The following is a 20,584-nucleotide window of genomic DNA, read 5'->3' as shown; positions in this document are numbered from 1 at the left end:
TATAAATAATATGAAGTGGAAGCACCCATCTAAACGTGATTTTTTGAACTTTAATGTATATTCTATTCTTGATTGTAAAATTGAAGGGCAATGGAATGTTTCTAATGAAAGATCTTTTTCACTGATAAACCATATCCAAATAGATTTGTTAGTGAAACAGATGTCTTTTACAGAAAGTTAAATGATAGTTTTTAAAATCATTAAGAGTATTATGTTTACCTAATTATTTAAAATAGATAGTCCATTAGATTTCTTCAATTATGTGACAGTTTTTTTCTACTAAAATTGTTTAAAGTATCAGTTATTTTCCAATAATGTAGGAAAAAACTATTTATAATTTTATCTAATGTTCTACTGTTAGTTTCTGATAAAAAATAGAGAAATACGTATAAAACTATCACAAAAAACTTTAGAGAGTGTTTTATACTTGTTATATATAATTTACTTTGTAAGTATTTCTTTAAAAAAAAAAGCTTTTCAAAAAACAATTTTTTTATTATAAGCAATCAATATATAATTTAAATTTAGCTCAAAATTATTCCAACAACTTGAATTTCAAAGTTATTAAATATAAACTTTCAACAGTTGTAAAGTGTAGTTGGAACCATACTATAACTACACACTTTTGACCCAAGTACAGCATTTAAGTTACACCTCTAGTACACCTGTTGCTGACTAAACTGAAACTAATTGTTAAAAAACTACTGATGCCTTTATCTATAACACTAAAGTAAAACAAAGTGTTAAAAATTTTATGTAACAGACATAACTATAAAATGTGACTACAGTAAGTTTGTATAACTTTTTTATTTGAACGAATGATTTTACAACTTTTTTCAGGGTTTGGTCAACCTGATAAAATAACAATACTATGAAATACAACCATTTTAAGGTTAGACTATGAATCAGGAAACTGCAGCCCACTTGCCAAATATGACTGAAACTTCTTTCAAGGGACAAGATTTTTAGTTAAAAAATTTAAAAGATTAAGCTGTTTGTATAAAAAAAAATACAGTTATCTTTTTTTTTTGCGGTTTTTGTGTTGCCTCTTTTTTGTTTATTTAATTACACATGTATACTAAATACATTAATTTTTGTTTTGCAAGTTTTTTCAAAAAACTATGGCTACAAAAAAATTCATTAGTAAATCTAGACCATTGCTCATAAAGTTAGCCAACCCCTGTGATAGAAAAACCTTGCAAAAATCTAAATCAACATACCAGACATTCTAGAACTATTTGTTTTTCATTTGTTTTAGTGTAACCTTCTTTAGAAGTGCGAGCTACAAAATGTTCTACAAGTTATATAAAATACACTTCTTGAACAGCTGAAATAGGGCAATTTTGCTTTCAGCAAAGCCAGTATGCAACATACTTATTGTTTGTTTTTTTATTCTCAATATCACAAATAAAACAGGTATTAGGAAAAATTTTAAATGCATTTGTGCTCAGACAATTTAAACTTTAGACAAAAACTTAAATTATGTACTAAACAGTTTTTTATTTTAAATGCAAAGACTAAAAAAGTAAACACAACTAATGTTATCAAAGTAATTGTAGAGGGATAAAGAAAGTTATAATTAACTAATTCAATAAAGCATGACAGATTTTTATAAACTCAAAACTAAAATTGTTTTTTTAGATTTTATCTTTAATATTACTTAAACTGTAAACTTGTTCAACTTTATAAAATGGACAATGAAAAGAAAGCTACAACAAATTTTCCTTAAAAGAGTATACTCACTACTTAAAGACAGTAAAAAACCTTTAAACTTTCTTTTTTTGGTTAAAGCAAGGATCAGTTTAAAGAAGCATCAGTAGTAATGACAGAATATGTTATCAAGTACTGTCAAAGTTGAGATACCAGAAATTTTTTTCTATTAAATCTGAGCCCTAGGTTTTTAAATACTATACTACCAGTTGAAGCTAATGATCAACCAGACCCATGGCAAAAGGTTTTTGATGATATTGAAAATTTCATTTATAAGGAATGACTCACTGGCTTCAAAAAGTTTTCAAATCACTTCTATTGTGGTTTCAGCTACCCTGACATTTTGGCAGAAATTCTGAGTGTTGCAATCTAACTGAGCCCATCACTAACTGAGCTGGAGTTAAGTGTCATGGATTGGGTTGGGTTGCAAAATCAAGTAACCTTCCATCGTGCTTTATTTATGACCATGGTAAAGGTACTGAAGCTAGATGCATACAAAAAACTGCTTGTGATAGCACAATAGTATCATTGTTAGCTTCAAGAGCCCTGACTGTGGACAAGCACCTTGAAAAGGACAAAAATGAAAACAAGTTCAGCACTTTGTCAAAACTTGTTTGCTACACTTCAAAATACTCTCATTCCTCAGTTAAAAAAGCAGGAATCATTAGTTTTGTTGAAATGAGATTTTTAGATGTAGATGAAAACATTTCTTTATGTGGAAGTACTCTTCAAAAACAGATTGATGAAGACAAAAAACAAGGTTTGATACCTTTCTATGTTTGTGCAAGTATTGATAATTTGAATGAGATTGGACTAATTTGCAAGCAAGAAAACTTGTGGCTGAATGTAGACAGTGCCCATCTTGGTAGTGCTTTAGTTTGTCCACATTTTTAACACTACAAACAAGATTTAGATAATTAGAGTATGCAACTTTTATAAACTTTAATGCCCACAAAACTAATGTTAAGTTTTCTGTGTGAAAGATAAAAGTTCAATAAATGCAGCTTTCAATATAAACACTGTATATCTCAGTCACAAATACCAAGACACAGCTATTGATTATTGCCACTGGCAAATTCCTTTAGTAAAAAAAGTAGCTCAATAAAAGTTTGGTTTTTAATGAGAATGGTGGGAGTAAGTGGAATAAGAAAGCATGTTTTACACAGCTATCAAAGAGCTTGCTACTTTAAATCTATTGTGAGAAAAGACAGTTTGTATGAAATTTTGTTCAAGGTCACACTTGGGCTGGTGTGTTTCAGAATAAAACCTCAGCACATTACATCTGAAGATGACTTGAACAACCTTAATAACAAGCTGTATGAATTGATCAACAGTTCTGGAGTTGTACATTTGACTCATTGAGTTGTAGAAAAAAATGTTTTTTAATGCTTCTGTATCTGGAAGTTACAACAACTATAGTGAAATTGAGATGTTTTAGAAAATATTTAAAGATTGTGGAAATAAGATTTTAAAGATTTGACTTAAATTCTTTTATAAATTTTTGCGAATTTTAAAATATAGATAATTTTTTCAGGTATGTCATATTTATATAGTTTTAAAAGGTTGTAAACTTAAAAAAGTTTAAATAAGATTTAGTCTATTTTTACACCATAAAAAACACTATGTTAGTCTAACTTTACATAATATGCTTATTATACTACTACAGGTGCTAATGTTTATTCAGATCTAATTAAACATATTGTTGTTTTAAATCATGTCTAAGATAATCTATCAACAATATTAAATTTAAGAAATGCTAAGAAATATATATTATTTAAGTTATTTATATAAATTAAGCATAACTAAATTTATATTAAAATGTACTAAAGATTCATTAGCTTTTTGAAAATAAATTTTATAGTATGCAGATATTTATGTAAAAGCTTGAAATATTTATACTGATATATAACAAATGATTATTTTTTATGTTTAGGCTTTTGGTTTTTATCATGCAATGTTCAAATTGGAGAATTTAAAAAGTCATCATTAGGACTCCTACTTTATCAGGCCGAGAGTTGAAATTTTAAACTATTTTTAACAGAGCCATACTTATTTTAAAATAAAATATACAAATTATTTACTATGAAATAGCTTTAAAGCTCATTTAATGTTTATCTTTATTTTTCCTTTTCTAAAATCAGCTATCAATAATTTGGTTTATTATTATTGGACATCATTTTCTTGACATCACATTTTTTAATGGTAGAAAAAACATCAGACTCACTATTTCCTCTACAACAATAAATTTACCACTAAATCCAAATGAAACGAGAGTAAAACTAGGTCTCAGAACTTTACTTAATTGTTTTGAATGCTCATAGGGTTCACGTCTTTTTAAAAAGATCAGATAAAATTATATAGTTAGTGTCTTTTTAAAAAGATCAGACAAAATTTGTTCTTTACTAAAGTTATACTGTAGGTTATTTACCCTTTTTACTGTCATAAAAAATTTTGCAGTCTGATAGCTGCATTAGTTCTGCTCAAATTTAATTGGCTAAAACTTGATTCCAATCAAACTATTTATTAATCAAACAAGAGTAATATTTGCTAAACTTTTAGGTAGGGTGGGTTAAGGGTACAGTTTATACTTTGAAATTATGGTAAAATGGGCTAGGGATGAAGTTTTAAAGAATAGTACGGTGCAGTTCAAAGCATTGTAATATATTTTTCAGTAAGTTTTGCAAAATTCTAAAAATAAATGTTTCTAAACTTTTTGAATGTTTTTGTTATAACTTCAGTTAACTTTCAAAGATTAAGAAGCTTACAACACGCGCTGAGAAGTGAGAATGTTTATTTGTACGTTTTTCAAATAGCAGATTAAGTTTATTTAAAGAAATCTAATCAAATATATCATGTTAAACCTTAAAACTTTCTTTTATTTTGTTTTTTAGACAGTAATTGTCAATATAATAATCAAAAACATCCCTAACAGTACATTTTAAAATTGTCATTTAATAAGTTCTATAAAAAGTACTATTTATTACTATCAAATTTGAATTGTACATTTAAATTCTACTAAAACATTTACAAACTGTTAAAAGACTAAAATGTTTATAACTCATTTTAACTGGCCTCATTTTAAATTTTTTAATGAACCTTATTTCTAACTTAAAACAAATGTAAAGCAAACAATTTTTTAAGATGTACAACTCAAAGCTTAAAATTTTTATTTTAATAGGAATTGGTTAGTATAGTATAAAAAATTAAATAAATACAATATTAAACAACATTAAAATTTAAAGCTTGAATAGTTACAAACATTTGAACAAAAATGTAAAAAAAACAAAAAAAAATTAGAAGAAAATGTCGAAACAAATTTATCTTCTTTTGTGACAAATATGGAAAGTAAATCGTAAACAAAAATTGAGTATAATGTAAATCTAGCTATTGTTAACACTAAGTTCCTGAAAGTACAAGTTTAAAATTATTTAAATATAATAAAATTTAACTTAAATGGTTCTTCTTTTAAAAAAGAGATAGGAGAAAAACAAACAGCAATATGATAATAAACTTGTTTGAGAAGTATAAATTTAAGTTTTGTTTATTGTTAAATCAAAGTATAATAATATGTACATAGTGGTAACTGGTAAGACCAGTACGTCTCAATACTTCCTCATTGGTGATCTTTTGCTGCCATGCAATTCCAAGGATGCGACGAAGGCATCGTAGGTGGAAGGTATTGATTTTCTTCTCCTGTACGCTAGGTAACGTCCATGTCTCGCTACCGTAAAGCAGAGTACTGCAGACACAGGAACGGTAAACGTTAGCCTTTGTTCGAATGCTTAGCTTTTGGTTATCCCAAACTCTTGCAGTCAAGCGAGCGAAAGTGCCTGATGCTTTGCCAATGCGACTATTTATTTCTTTGTCCAATGATGCGTTTGACGCAACATTTGAGCCAAGGTATACAAAGTTATCTACATTCTCGATATCCTTACAATTGATCTTGATTGATGGTAAAATATTTGTTCCTTGACTTAGAATTTTAGTCTTCTTAAGGCTTATAGTAAGGCCGAAATCCGAGCATGCCGAAGAAAACTGATTCAGCAGTGTCTGCAGGTCTTGGGCAGAGTGAGCCACGAGTGCAGCATCGTCAGCAAATAAAAGATCACGTATGGTGACTTTCTTCAGATTGACCCTCAGTCAGCGCAGGCTTCGCTGGCTCGGTCATATCCTGAGAATGAATACTGAGCGTATCCTAAAGTTTCTATTGTATGGCGAGTTGGTCGTTGGTAAACAAAACCGAGGACGTCCAAAATTACGTTTTAAGGATGTATGCAAGCGCGACCTAAAAAGCTTGAACATTGGAACTGATGATTGGGAGTTGCTTGCAAATGACCGTGCCAAATGGAGATCAACTATACACAAAAGACTGCAAGAAAGAGAAAAGGAATATTTTAGAAAAACGAAGAAGAAGATGAAGAAATAGGAAGCAGAATGAATTAAATAGTTTTTTTTGTGTGTTTATGTTTTGTTTATTGCATCACTGTGTATGTTTTGTTTTTTTTTAAACATGTAATTTTTTAATTTTTTCTCTGCGCACAACACGCATAGCCGATCTCGGCTGATAGCGGGCCTTATTATAATAATATGTATATATATATATATATATGTATATAAAACATTATATATGTCAATATTGTTCCATTTTTTACAAGTTGTACTTTATGCTTTTTATTTAGATTTATTTAAGCTAAAACGACAACAAAACAAAAAAATCTTTAGGCTGTATTTGCTGAAAATGAACTTGCACTAATTATAGCTGTTTAATTAAGTTCGTTCTATAAGATGTTTTTGAATAGTTTTTTGCAGAGTTTTCCTAAAATAATTTAGAAGAAAATAAAAGAAATAGTTAAAATAGTTTGCTATAACAATTGACAACTCTGGTCTAATACTCTATTTCAAGCTTACAGTATTTTTAAATTATTCAACTTAGGGTATTAAAGTATTTTCAGCATTTTGAAATTTAAATCCATTTATAGTACAATATTCTAATAAGACTAATAAGAAGTAAAAGTAGTAAATTACACAGAACCATGGTAAATGTATGTGGTGAAAAGAATGACCTTTTGGTCATCAGCAACAAAACAATAGCTTATTTATAATGTAAATCTGAAAAGAAAATTATAAGACTACGTTAGTCAGAAAAGGTAAAATTTTAGTCAGTAATTGGACATTATAATTATTTATAGAATTAGTCAAAACATGTAGGTCTAAATAAACTATTTTTGTATAAGTTTTGGCCATGGATTTTGATCTTGCAATGTTCAACTGAGAGAGTTTTTAAGTCATTAGGACCCATACAGCATCAAGTCACACATTAATTAACCTTAAAACAATTAGTGTTTTAAATAGTTCATAGAACAATATAATTTATAATTCTCTACATTTACTATTTATGTATCATATTTTTATTATGTTTCTATTCAAGTTACATTATTTCTTATTTGTTGTATAGGGGTACAACAAATAAAGTTGAAATTAATAAAGCTAATGTACTTGTAACATATTAGAAAGTAGAGAACTTAATTACTTGGATTATGAAAAACTATTAAAATTAAATGTAGCTTTAAAATAAGAACAATTTATTTTTTCAGTTTTTTAAAGAAGGAGTATGTTTTTACAGGGTTTACAGGGCAATAAAACCTGGAGTTTATAAATTTAGGCAAAATAATAGAAAGCTTGAGAAATACTGAAAGAAAAAAAAAACAAGAATTTTTTATATAAATCATATAAAATTTGAGCTTTTAAAATATACAATTTCTTAACAATTTTGATATAATAATAAGTAATTTTAAAACTAAAAAAAGGCAATTTTTGAATATTCTAGATGTTATATATGTTTTAGATATTTTTTTTGATTTTGTAGTGTTTTAACACTTCAACTAAAAAGAAAAAAAGAAGATTCAGAGCCTGCTTGGAGAAAGTAATACATTTTCTTGTAAAATCTTAACTAAATGCTTAAACATGGTTGCAACACACTCCAGATAACTCCAAGTATTTTAATTTTTTTTAACTCAGGATGACTAAGGGCAGTTTTAAGCTTTTATAAAAGTCTCAGGATAGTTTTAAGGTTTTGAAAAATCTCAGGGCTGATTTTTTTTTAGATCTGAATGAGATTTAGTAGATTCAGTTGCAATATTTTGTTGTTATATACAACCAATTTTGTTCAAGAACATTAGTTTTGTTGATTTTGTAAAACTTATTAAATTTTTTTAGCCTTGCAGCTTGCTCTTCACTAAACTCTTAAAAAGCATTTTAGTTTTTGTTTTAAATTTTAAATTAATATTTATCTTGATTATTAAACAGAAACATATTTTTTTAGTTTTAGTTGTTTGTTACAACTTATAAATACTTGTTTTCTCTAAAAATTAAATGTAAACAAGGGGTTCTTAAAGTGAGCCATATGGCTCCCTTTAGGGCCTTCACAAAATTTTTAGGGACCAAAGGGGGGACATAAGTTAAAGGGCCACACGGGGCCATGAGGCCAAAATTTGAAACTTAATTTAGATATTCTGGTAAAAAAGAGCTAAAAGGTTTTAGATGTACTCAGGGTTGCCATAAACCCTGGAATCCTGGAAAAACCTAGGGTTTGACAATTTAAGCTAAAAAAAGTTGATTAAGAAAAAATAAATAAAACAACCTGGAATTTTGAACTAAAACCTGGAAAAACCTATAATTTTAAACAACTTATACATTTGAAGTAGTAAAATTTAAATTTGACATAAACTTTTAAGGCATTGATAAAAAATTTTTGTTTATGTTAATTTTTTTTTTCAAACAGCATAGCACCTTCAAAGTAGCTCTACAGTATCTTTTCAGCGTTGTAATACTACTTAACACAGTTTTTTACCTTAAACTTAATTTTAAACTAAAAAATACCCTGAAGCGTGAAATTAAAAAAAACTTGAAACAAATTTTCCAAAAAATTATGCATCCTTGTGTATTAAAGGAAAGTTTTTTTAAAAATTTTGTCAGAGGGGGCCATAGCTTTTTTATTTCAATAAAGGGTGCCTTATGAAAAAAAGTTAAGGAAACTCTGGTATAGACTAATGTTTCATTGTCTTTGAAATCAGTATTTCTCATAAAAAAGTGAATATCTAATGCATAAGCATACACATATTGCCTCCCTTTTAATGATTAAGAAGAAAAATGAATAAAAAGTGTTAGTAAATTTTTAAAGGATATGAAATGAAACTCAGGTTGACTCAGCGCAGTTTAAGTTCACTCAGGTCAGTTTTTTTTTAATTCAAAGAGTTGCTTTAAAAAAATTTATAAAATGCACACATAACTGCACACAGTTTGTAGACTTTATTATCTAAGAGCTAAATTGCACCAGTCTAAATTGCACCAGTTCAAAATATTACACAAAGATACTTTTAAATGAGGAGATAAAATTGCACAAAGATACTTTTGCACGAATGGTTACTTTTGCGCTAAGACACTTTTGCACAAGCAGAAGATTTTGCACAGATTAAATTTTTTATGATTTTTTATTTTTATTTTTTTTATTATTTTTATTATTTTACTATCACTGTTACCCCTAACCCTTACCCTTGGTCGGTAAGTTATAATATTAAAAAAAAATTTAAATTTAAATTATTTTTTATTTTTTTTTTACTATCACAGTTACCCCTCATCCTAGGTCGGTAGTTTTTTTATTATTTTTTTTTTTTCCTGTTTATTTATTTTTTAATTTTATACTCACATGCAAAAATGTAACTTGTGCAAAATTAACCTTTGGTGCAAAATTGTCTTTGTGCAATTTTGTGATCTTGTGCAATTTTGTTCTTGTGCAATTTAGTAACCTTGTGCATTTTTATCTTTGTGCAATTTAGACTCGTTCCAATCTAAGAGGTTGTTAAATAGGATCTAAATTCAGATCATTAGAAACATATGAAGTTGATATATTAAGTATAATCATCAGCTAAGTTTAGCAATCTTGTTCAAAATACTTTATATTTCATAAGTACTATTGTAGGAAAGTTTTTGAACGTATTTATATACCATTTGCAACTTAATATCAATAGATTATTCATTTTGTTTTATATTTTGTTACACAAAGCTTTTCAAAACTATACAAGTTTCATTGTCAAGTGATAAATTTTAAATGAAATTTGAAAAAGCTTTAGAAAATAACTTTAAATTATGACATATGAATAAATTCAAATAAATACAAAATTTAGAGATTTAGTAAGTAAAAATAAAGATATGTTTATAGATTCTTAGTAATTTTGTTTTTCCATTTAATGCTATTTGCGTATTTAAATAAGGTTGCTCTTCCTCAATCAATATTGATTCCAGGCTGTAGAGTTTGCTTTGCTTACATCGTTTCAAAACTTTAAAGTTTTGAACTATGTCAGAGTTTTGACAGGGTGTGCAATTAAAAAGATGCTCAAATACTGCGCTGTTTTTATCTGTTACGCAGTGGTCTGTAATTTTTTGGAATATTTGCTGTGATGTTTCTCCAATGTAAGAGATGCTCTGATCTGCAGAGCAGGTGTATTAATAAATAACATTTGCGTCAAATACTTTGGAAGTATAATAATGGTATTACATTAAGTATAGCTTAACATGGGCAGTAGGGTACATCTGGTGCCCTTCAGAAATATAAATTTTCTATTAGGACAATAAAAAATTTTGCACTGTGACAAATCATAAAAATAACAATACAAAAAAAAAACTTTTGATCAGTATTTCCCAAGTTTTATTTCATAAGGCCCCTTTATAGAAATAAAAAAGGTATGGCCCCTCCAATAAGATTTATCAAAAAACTTCCCTTACATATACCTAAGACCTTGTTTTTGCTCTTTACTATTAGCTCCAGAATATCTAGTGTAAGTTTCTAATTTTGGCCTCTTTACCCCCTGTGGCCGCTTTACTGCTTATGGCCTCCAAATTTTCCCCAAGGGGGCCATATAGTTCATATATTATAGTGTTGGGAACCCTGTTCAGATAATAGAAAAATTGAGCTAATACATTAAAAAAATTTTGTTTATCAATATTTAAAAAAAAGGTTTATTAGGGTTAAAAGTTTTTTTTTAGTATATTTTTCACTTAATTTCTGTTTATTTATTTGAAGTTCTCAAATGTAACTAGCAGAATTTTATAAAAGCTAGATAGCTAATCATTTGGGTAGTGGGTCTAAATTGCACTAGGTTACTAAATTGCATGAGAAAAAAATTGCACAAAGCCAAATTTGCACAAGGGCACAAAATTGCACAAGGGACTAAAATTGCTTGAAGACAATTTTGCCTCAAAGGTCAATTTTGCATGAGTTCTATTTTTGCACAACAATAAAAAAAATAATCAGAAAAAAAGTTTTTAAAAAATTAAAAAAAAAAGAAAGTTACTGACCAAGGGTAAGGGCAAGGGATAACAGTGATAGTAGAAAAAAAACTAAAAAAAATTATAATTAAAAAAAAAGCTACGGACCAAGGGTAAAGTAATAGAAAAAAAAAGATAAAACAACAAAAAAAAAATTACTTGTGTAAAAATGTCTTAGTGCAAAATTTTCTGCTTGTACAAATGTATCTTTGTGCAATTATATTCCCTGGTCCAAAAGTATCTTTGTGCAATTATGTCCACTCATGAAATTTTGTAAGCTTGTGCAAATTTGAAAGCCACCCCATCATTTATGCTGCTTTCTTTATAAAATGCTTGGCTGAAATAATTTTAAGAAAATATATGGCCTGGGCACCAGATGTACCCTAATAAGAAGCATTTTTTGTATTAAACTAATATTCTATATTTTTTTGGTTATTATAAAAAAGCAATTTTTGAGTATTCAGCTGGAAAAACGTTTACATTTGAGAAATACCATAATTGTTGCAAAATTATAGTTGCAAAATTTTAAATGGCTTTAAGAAATTTTCATAGAGACAAAATCAATCTTTTGAAAAAAAAGTCCAAAAATGACCCTTTAGCCACATATATTTAATTATTTATTATATTACACATTTATTTTCACACATATATCACAGGAAATACAATTACTGATTAATGGAATTTGAAAAAGCTTAATTATAAAAATTTATATTACATACCTTAAATGTTTTTTATTAACATTAAGAGCAAAAAATCAACTTTACTTAATTCATTATAAACTTTTAAAAGCTGTTTATTTTGACAATTGAAAATCATACTACCCTAATCACCTGAATATTTTGGTCTTTTTGTAGTTCCATAAGGACCTTCCAGACTGATGTTTAAATTTGAATCTTTATAAATACTAATTAGTAGTAATAAAAACATGTTTTAAAACATATTTGTAGAAAACTTCATGTTCATTTGTTGTTAAATTTCTAAAATTTTATCATATTAATTTCCTACTTTGTTAAGTACTTTTTAATGCTTCAAAAAATTTTGGTTTTATATATGAGAAAGCACACCCAAATCTAAAATTATAATTATTGAGATTAAATGATAGAAACATGAAGAAAAAACTAACTTTGTTAGTTTATAGTATATTAGTGTTTTTTATGTGTAACAATTTAGTTTTTAGACTCTTATTTTAGTATATGCAAATCAAAGGTTAGAAAACTTACTTGCACAAATATGTTGTATTAAGTACTGAATAAGTAGTCTACTTATAATATAACTTATAATAAAAGTGTTTAAAAAAGTTGTCATTGTCTTCTGAACCTAATCAACATTACCAATAGTGACCAGCCCAGGAGATAAATGTAAGTGTAAGCTTACACTATGTAAAAGTAAAATCCACTTGCAAGCTATTTTTATTTTATCTCTTCCAATTTTGTGTATTTCCTTTTTTTTTAGTTTCTTAAATTTTCCCAAAAATGCAGGATCTGCTTAAGGCAATTTAATGATCATTATAGGGCTATATAACTCAAAAAGCTTGAAGAATACCTCACCTAGTTAAAGTTTATATTAAAAACCCAACTTGTAATCAAAAAAAAAAGGTTGTCACATCTTGCCCCCATCTAGAGAAGTTTCCCAACCCTACTTTATATCACCAAAAAGTATAAAGATTATTTATAAAATAGTTCATTAAATTTTAAAACACTAAAGAAAATTAATTTAAATACTTCTATGTACTAAAAAATAGAAGCAATTACAAATATTCAAGCTTTTATTGTTTCAATTTAATTAAACATGTAAACAATAAGTAAATGAAAAAATAATTGTATACTTATTATTGACAATTTTTGAAACATAGCAACATCAAAATATTCATAAATGTTTGTAAACCTACAATATACATCAATTACAATTTGTTTAAGTACTAATACTATGGATTTGTTTATGTAAACTTGTGTCTTTTTAGGAACTTTGTGTAATAAGTTTAGTGTGTTTATTTTAACTGACACAGATTTTTTGTTATTGTCAAATTTTTTTTTTATTAGTTTAATCTGGACCATTTTTAGAATTGATATTTAGTCAAATCCTTATTTTAGCAAAAAAAAAATACAAAATCTGGTACATCACTATTTACAGTTTAATATTTCAGGTAATTTTTTAGTTAAACAACAATTAATCAAAAATTTTCTTTTTATACCAGAAAATAACAAAGATAGTTTGCATGTAAACTTACACAACTTCTGAAATATCTGAAAAAATAAGTTTTTCACTGTTCAACAACATAATTGCCACACACTCAAACAAGTTTTAATTTCATTTAATACTCTGGATAAATCAAGCCAATTTCGTTTTTTTTTTTTTTAATGAGATTTGGTTTCAATAATTTATTATTTTAGTAAAGGATAACAAATTTTCACAACACTCCTTCTTTGTTAAACTAACATTTGTTTCTGTGTGTTAACAAGTCAATTTTGAAAATGCTTTTTTAAGGATTAAAAAAAATTCAGACACTTTAAGGGCACTCATAAAAGTTTTGCCGACTCAAAAAGTAGCAACCCTGCTAGGAGTTATAGTAAGCATTATTTCAACTCAGTTGTCTTGAACATATTTGATAAACTGAATTTCTGAGTTTGCTGCTTTTAATTTTAAAATCTTTTTGCCTTTTTACTTTTTTTAAATGATTCCATTACCTTGAAATTAGAAAATCTTTTATTAATAAAAGTTTTCATCATCAAGCTTTTTTAGTGCTGCGTTATTGAAGCTAAACTATTAGCTCGCGTATCTAACTTTGGTTCGCGCAGTATAAACAATTTTAAAACGGTATTTTGTGTGGTCTTTTGAGCTTAAGATTTGAACTCCAGATACAAGAGAAATTTTAGATATAATATAGAGTTACAACTAAATAAATTAATACAGTCAATAAGTTTTTTATCTGAATTGCAAATGACTCATATGTTTTATTTTTTGCATAATATTTATTCATTTTGTCAAAACTTTTATAGCTCAAGTCTATCTTGTAATAACAGGTAGATTTGATTTGATAACTGACAATACAGATTATGCCTAAATATAATTAAAATAACTGTAAAACCCATACAGCTTAACTAATATATCCTTTAAAATGTGCTTGTTAATTAACATGAAAGAACTATAATTAACCCAACAACTATAGGTTAAACAACATTTAAAACACAAAAAGTTAAGTAAAGTATTTTAATAAACTTGTATTGGTTTTTAGTTCATAATTAAGCTTAGTATTTATAAAACTTTTAATGTTATCAAATAATAACTCAACTTTAAAAACCAGATTTATTATACCTTTAAATTTATGATGGCTTCGAACGGTGTAGAAAATTCGGTGGTTGCTGAACAAGATGAAATCATTTCGACTAGCAATGGTAACACTACCAGCAACCCAGCTACAAACAGCTCATCACAGGTAGAAGAAGATGATAAAATTTTAAACCTAAATTCTAGCAATGAACATAATGACGGTATGTCTTCTGAAGAGTTGAATATCCTTTTCAAAGGTGATCAAAAACATGAAACTGAAATAACTGCAGGTGATGACACCACCTGTACAGTTTGCAACAAAAGTTTCAGCACCAAAGCTGCCCGCAAAAAACACATGGAACTTCATGACAAAAACTACAAGTACCATGAATGCAAAGTTTGTGGAAAAAAATTGAAGCGTAAAGAAGGTCTTAAGATCCACATGCGAATTCACACAGGGGAGAAACCTTACACTTGTCCTTTGTGTAATAAGAGGTTTGCTCATGAACAAGGTTAGTAATATTGTAAAGTATAAAAAACAATAATTTTAGATTTTTTTTTGTAATATTAATATTCAAGTTAATATTAATGTAATTATATTCATCTTCAGAAGTTTAATACTACCAATAGTGTATAGTTTTAAGAAGTAAAATACTGTTTTTTTTTTTGTTTTTATATTTAAGTTGAAAAAAATTTGCCATTTGAATTTTAACGTGATGCTGCTGATGCGTCTAAAGCAACTCTATTTATTTTGTTATATAGTAGTTTTCATGAGTTATAAAAATTTGAAAAGCTCAGTACTTTTTTGTTGTACAATAAAATGTATGTATATTGAATGTTATGTAAAATGTTTATATTCAGTTGTCTTGAATACTTACCAGTTTAAAACTAGTCCAAGTATTTTTTTTAATTGTTACAACAGCATTGAAACGACATATAAAGGGAACACATAAGAACTTTTTCAACCCTCTGCAGTGCGCCCAGTGTGATAAAATTTTTGATACATTTGAGAAGCTTAACAAACATAGAAGATCGGCTCACCCAAAAGCAAAGACAGCCCAATGTCCCGTTTGTCAGAAGCAGCTCAGTTCAAAAGATTCACTGAAAACGCATATGCTGATTCACAATGATGTGAAGAACTACAAGTGCTCGTTTTGCCCCAAGTCTTTCAGGCACTCACAAGCTTTGAAAAAGCATGAGCAGCTGCACAAGAACCCAGAAAAACCAAACCAGTGTGTGATATGTCAAGTAAGTTTGATTAAGTGCTATTACATTATTATAGACCGTAGTTAAACGTTTACTGCTATTTTATAATGTAAGGAATAATTATAGTTTAAGGTTCGTTTAAAATGAGCTTTTAATTAGCTTTTTTTGGTACTAAAATTTTTGTTTAATATACACATAAATAAACAAAATATATAATAGCTTTGAAGTGTAGGGGGTCTAACTTTTTTTTTCAAATATTAACATTGGCTACTATTTGAAAGGTAGATTGTATACTATAAGATTGTATACTACTCATAACCTATTGAATTCTCTAAATTTGATCGCCTGTGTATTAAAATTAACTTCGAATTACAAACAGTAAGAAGTAACTGTTAGCTCTATGGTATTATGTAGAAAATTAAGACTAGTTTTCAAAAAAAAAAGGTGTTTATCCCCCTATGGTTGTTTTTCACTATGCTTTAGGTATTTTCATTTGACAATTTTTATAACACTTATTGACCACTAATCAAAATATCCTAAACAAGTTAATCAAACTTTTACATTTTATAATTGTTTCATAGATTGATCACAACACTTTTGAAGAACTGACGAGCCACAACAGGAAATACCACAAAAGAGAAGAAAAGTTCAAATGTGATGAATGTGGAAAACATTTCCGCACAGAGCGCAGTTTGAAAGCTCATCAGAAGCGCGTGCATGCAAGTTGGTTTTATAAAGAAAAAAAAAATACTTTGTAAAAAAATAAATCAAGCCAACATTTCTAAAATGTATGCATTTTAGATAGAATATTTTGTTTAAAGCTGAATTGTTTTGAAAAAATTGTATACTTGAAAAGGTTTTTTTTTTTTTGCCACCAAAACCTGGTAGTAAATAAACTATTTATTTGCACATTATTATTTTAAAACTATTTAAAAATTATATACATGTTTTTCTCAATAGTATCGAATGGTGTTTTCAGAATTTGAAAACTGCCTAAAAGTAAATACGAAACAAAATATTTAAAAACGTATTTTCGAGTTTTTGTAATATGGAAAACAAGAAGACTCTAGTATTTTATGAATATAAAATAATTTATGATTATTTGTCATTCTTGAGTTTTAATACTTACTAACTTATCATTTATTTAAAATAATATATATAATTTAACGGGGTATCATATAGAGTTGGTTAGCGTGAAAACACTTTAAAACAAGTTTAGGAAAATTTTTAATTATTACAAGCATTTAAAACCTTATTTGAACATAAAGCAGTTATATTTTTTTAATACATCTTGAATTTTTAACTAAGCATTATCAAAGTATTTATTTTTCGAAGCCAAAAAAACAAATAATTGTAGCTTTTTGTCTACATTAGCTATTAATTCTAACTGTAAAACTTTAGTACAGAGTCAGTTTAACTTAAAAATAGCATATAACAAACTGAGTCAGTATAAATAAACTTGTAGTTTCTCATTTTGTAAGTAATGCTATTTAATACATTTTAACAGAGGAGGTCATGCACAAATGTTATTATTGCCCGGCCAGCTTCAAGCACTGGCAGAGCCAGCTCATGCACATGAAGTCCCACCACCGCGATCTCTACTATGGCAACGCGCCGCGCCTTAACAACGAAACCCCTTCGCCCAAGCCGGCACCTCAAGCACCTCCTTCCACGGGTTTGTTGTTTTCAATGTGAATATTAATTTAGTTGTTTTCAAACAAAATAAAAGTAAATATTTTACAAGGTAACTTTATTGTATGTAGTTTCATTCTTTAGTAGTCAAGTAAGCTGTATTAAATTTAGTACTGTAAATTTAATTGTTATAATTTAGATAAAAACAAGAGAATATAATAACAGCGTTTTCATTCTTCGTTTGTATTGTTTGATAAGTTAATCATTTACAAACAGAAACGGTGGCAGCTCTCCACCCAATCAAACAGGAACCACTTGGCAACCTCTTCCAATTCCCCATCTGCCACAAAGCTTACGATGACCAATGATTGAAAACACCAGAGGAAAATGCTCGTCACCGGAAATTAAAAATTGAAATTTTCCAGGGTGAAGACTGTAATTTTGGCGTCTTGATCTTTGCGATCAGGCCGTTTTTATTTGTTTTTTTTTCTATAGTTTTCAGATGCCTTATTTTTTTTCAAAACTAAATAAAATTTTGCTACAAAAATTCTATTTTAAATTGTTTACAGTTTTTTACCCCAATTACAAAATTAAGTTTTTTTTGGAAAATTTGATATGATTATTTTCAAGCTGCATTAATTTTATGACGACACAAATGTAGTGCTTTAGTAAAAAGTAATTGTTAATAAATAAGAAATTTAGAAAATATAAAAAAGTCATATCATTAAAGAGATGTTTTGTTTGTATTTTACGTTATAAGCTAGTGTACAGCTAATTTAATGTATTTAAATCGTGCGTTTTAAAAATAATTCAGCATAGCGACATAACCTGGAAATACCTAGAATTTGTGAAAAAAACCAAAAATTTTAAAACTATTTTTACATGTTAGGTATAAAATTTAGATTTAACAGGATAAATCTATCATAAATATTAAAAAAAATTGTCACCATTAGTTTTTTTTTAATATAAAACACAAAGTAGCGTTAAAGTATCTTTCCAGTGTTGTTATGCTTCCTAACACCGTTTTTAAACTTAATTTTAAACTAAAAATAGACCCAAAAACGTGTACTGTCAATACCTAGAAAAATTTCTCATTAACCAGTGGCCACCATGGTAATAAACTTTTTACAAAATGTCTAACTAATTGATTAAAAGTTTGATCTTTGGGTAGTTTTAAGTAGTAATTTGTTTATCTAACTGAGTTTTATAAAGTTTTAAATCAACTATTGAAAAAATTAGTTATTAAATATTTTTGTGCCTTTTATATTAAAGGTAAGATATATGACCGGGTAGAACTTCTGTTCATAACCAGCATATGTCAACCATAATAGTTGTTGCTGACGTAGTTTACCAAATACAATCGTTGCACAAAACTTGGCAACATGGTTATGCTCTTTATATAAGTGTTTAAAAGATTAAAACTACATAAATTAAGTGAATTGAAAAAGCTATTTATACAACTTCTTTTCAGTATATTTTTATTTAATGAATATAAAATGTTTGTAGAAATCAATGAGAAAAAGATTTAAGTAAAATTTCAAGATTCCGTCAATTATAGCATTAAATGATTATTCATCAAAAATGTTATGGTGTTTAATGTTGTCTGATAAAAATAACATTGTTATTGCTTGTAGTACTTCTGTGTTTCAAAAGTAAGCTGAGTAAGATAGTGCAAAATGTTTGAAGTAAATTTCGTACAAATAATTTAAACACTTTTTATAATTTTGAAATATCTTGTACAATAAGTTGAGTTATTTTTGTACATATACCTAATGTAATTTTATTAAAAATAACACGGACAAAACTATGATATATTATTTTCAAAACTTAGTAAAAAAAATCGTTTTTATTTAAATTTAAAATAATTTTACATTGTCTGTGCTTCAAATACTGAAAAACTTTCCAAGAAACTTGATAATATTTTTTGTAAGTTTAGAGGATATGTTTTTAATTATATAAATAACTGATTCTACTTCAGTCATAAGTTTACAAAGTGAAGGTTAAACCCACGAACCAGCAGTTGAGCATCTTTACAAATGATATTTTAATTACATCTCTATGTATGATTCTTTCAACTGTGCTGAAAAGCGTCATAATATCTCGACGTACCGATCAAAATCTGACGCGTCCAAGCATTTTGTACCAGTAACAAGTGCGAACGTATAAACCAGCGACTTTTGTGAGCACCCATCCGGAACAGCAAAACTAAAATTCGTGAACTTTAAAAAGTCTTATGAAGCAAACAGCGGCTTTAAGCAAACTAACGCTACTTTATTTTGTAATATAAAATGGTTTTTTGTGCACCAGGCCTTAGGACCAAATGTTTTGAGCGCCTATTTGTAGTTCAATAAACAATGTAAAGCATTTATGTACTTAATTGAACGACAAATGAAAGCGCTCAAAACATTTGTTCCTAGTGCACGTGAAACCTTTCGATTATCGAGTGGCTTACCACTTGGATACATTTTAATGTCTTGTCTAGGACAATATTTAGATATTTGTTAGTTTATAGATCCCTGAAATTTACTAAACAAAATTTTTTTTAAAGAAACATTAAATAAACTAAAAAAAGTATACAACACTTTGCACCCGTTGCTAGACCCGATATCGATTAATAATTAAGATTACCTTGAAACTACAACGAATATGGCTCCCCTCAAACCCGTGACACAGAAAGTTTATCAGAGGCTTAAACAGTTCGTATAGCAATACTATCGTGCACAATACCGGTATTTACAATATCAAATAATATTTGTGGTCAACATAGTGTATCAATGTGAATTACATATTACAAAAGCTTATTGAAACTACTAATATACTTTAATGTAGTGTTAGTATATAGAGTTATCGGTTTTAAAATTTTACACTTAAAGTACTACGAAAAATTTAGATTGAAAAGTTTATTAAATATTCAACTAAATATTATAACAAAAATAAAATTAAAATCTTTTATAAAACCTACAAGAGCTTACAAAAAGATTTCTATTCACCATGGTTAGTTTATACGACAAAAATAAGATTTAAGATTAAGACTGATGATATTATGTATGTTTTAGTTAAATCACATAAATGACCTCTAGATGTATGAAACATTTTTATAGATTAAACTATCAAAACTAATATTTTCTACTTATACTCCGTTATTGACTCTTATTTTACCACTGCCAAAGCAAAAAAAGGTTTAAAAACTATTTCTGTTGAGTTGATCTAAATTTAACCGTTATTTCTATAAAAATTATAGCTAACTATTTTGTGTTCAACATCTAAAATCCAGATATTAAAAAAAATGCAGATAGTCCGATTAAATATTTTTTTATGCCCTGCAAATCAAACAATATTTTTTTTACTTAAGCTTAATAGTTGTTATGTTTTTGTAGTTTTATAGCAATTTATTATAACTTAATATGTGGCAGCGCTGATTATACTTAAAATATAGTTTGCAAAA

At 27.5% G+C, this 20,584-nt stretch overlaps 2 protein-coding genes across 2 annotated transcripts; both read left to right on the top strand.

Moving 5' to 3' along the window:
• Nucleotides 1–1,944: 1,944 nt before the first annotated feature.
• On the top strand, nt 1,945–3,072 carry LOC145833231 (histidine decarboxylase-like). Its single transcript, XM_082940424.1, has 3 exons — nt 1,945–1,954; nt 2,246–2,590; nt 2,819–3,072. The coding sequence occupies exons 1-3, from the start codon at nt 1,945–1,947 to the stop codon at nt 3,070–3,072; spliced, it is 609 nt and encodes a 202-aa protein (XP_082796550.1).
• Nucleotides 3,073–14,347: 11,275 nt separating this feature from the next.
• LOC145834950 (uncharacterized) lies at nt 14,348–17,716 on the top strand. Its single transcript, XM_082942478.1, has 5 exons — nt 14,348–14,813; nt 15,224–15,549; nt 16,089–16,230; nt 17,015–17,182; nt 17,416–17,716. Exons 1-5 carry the CDS (start codon nt 14,357–14,359, stop codon nt 17,505–17,507), a joined length of 1,185 nt encoding a protein of 394 aa, XP_082798604.1. The 5' UTR covers nt 14,348–14,356; the 3' UTR covers nt 17,508–17,716.
• Nucleotides 17,717–20,584: the final 2,868 nt, after the last annotated feature.

The sequence above is a fragment of the Thalia democratica genome, chromosome 4, assembly GCF_965202585.1.
Source record: "Thalia democratica chromosome 4, ktThaDemo2.hap1.1, whole genome shotgun sequence".
NCBI lineage: Eukaryota > Metazoa > Chordata > Thaliacea > Salpida > Salpidae > Thalia > Thalia democratica.
Note: the sequence above shows the minus strand (reverse complement) of the source record. Positions and strands in the feature narration are given on the sequence as shown.

What these genes read in the sequence shown, in the direction of transcription:
- LOC145834950 (XM_082942478.1), top strand. Translation starts at nt 14,357, where the DNA reads ATGATGGCTTCGAACGGTGTAGAAAATTCGGTGGTTGCTGAACAAGAT. An exon ending in GAGGTTTGCTCATGAACAAG is followed by an intron (nt 14,814 to 15,223) that starts GTTAGTAATATT and finishes TTGTTACAACAG; the next exon opens with CATTGAAACGACATATAAAG. An exon ending in TCAGAAGCGCGTGCATGCAA is followed by an intron (nt 16,231 to 17,014) that starts GTTGGTTTTATA and finishes ACATTTTAACAG; the next exon opens with AGGAGGTCATGCACAAATGT.
- LOC145833231 (XM_082940424.1), top strand. An exon ending in TCTTGGTAGTGCTTTAGTTT is followed by an intron (nt 2,591 to 2,818) that starts GTCCACATTTTT and finishes GCTCAATAAAAG; the next exon opens with TTTGGTTTTTAATGAGAATG.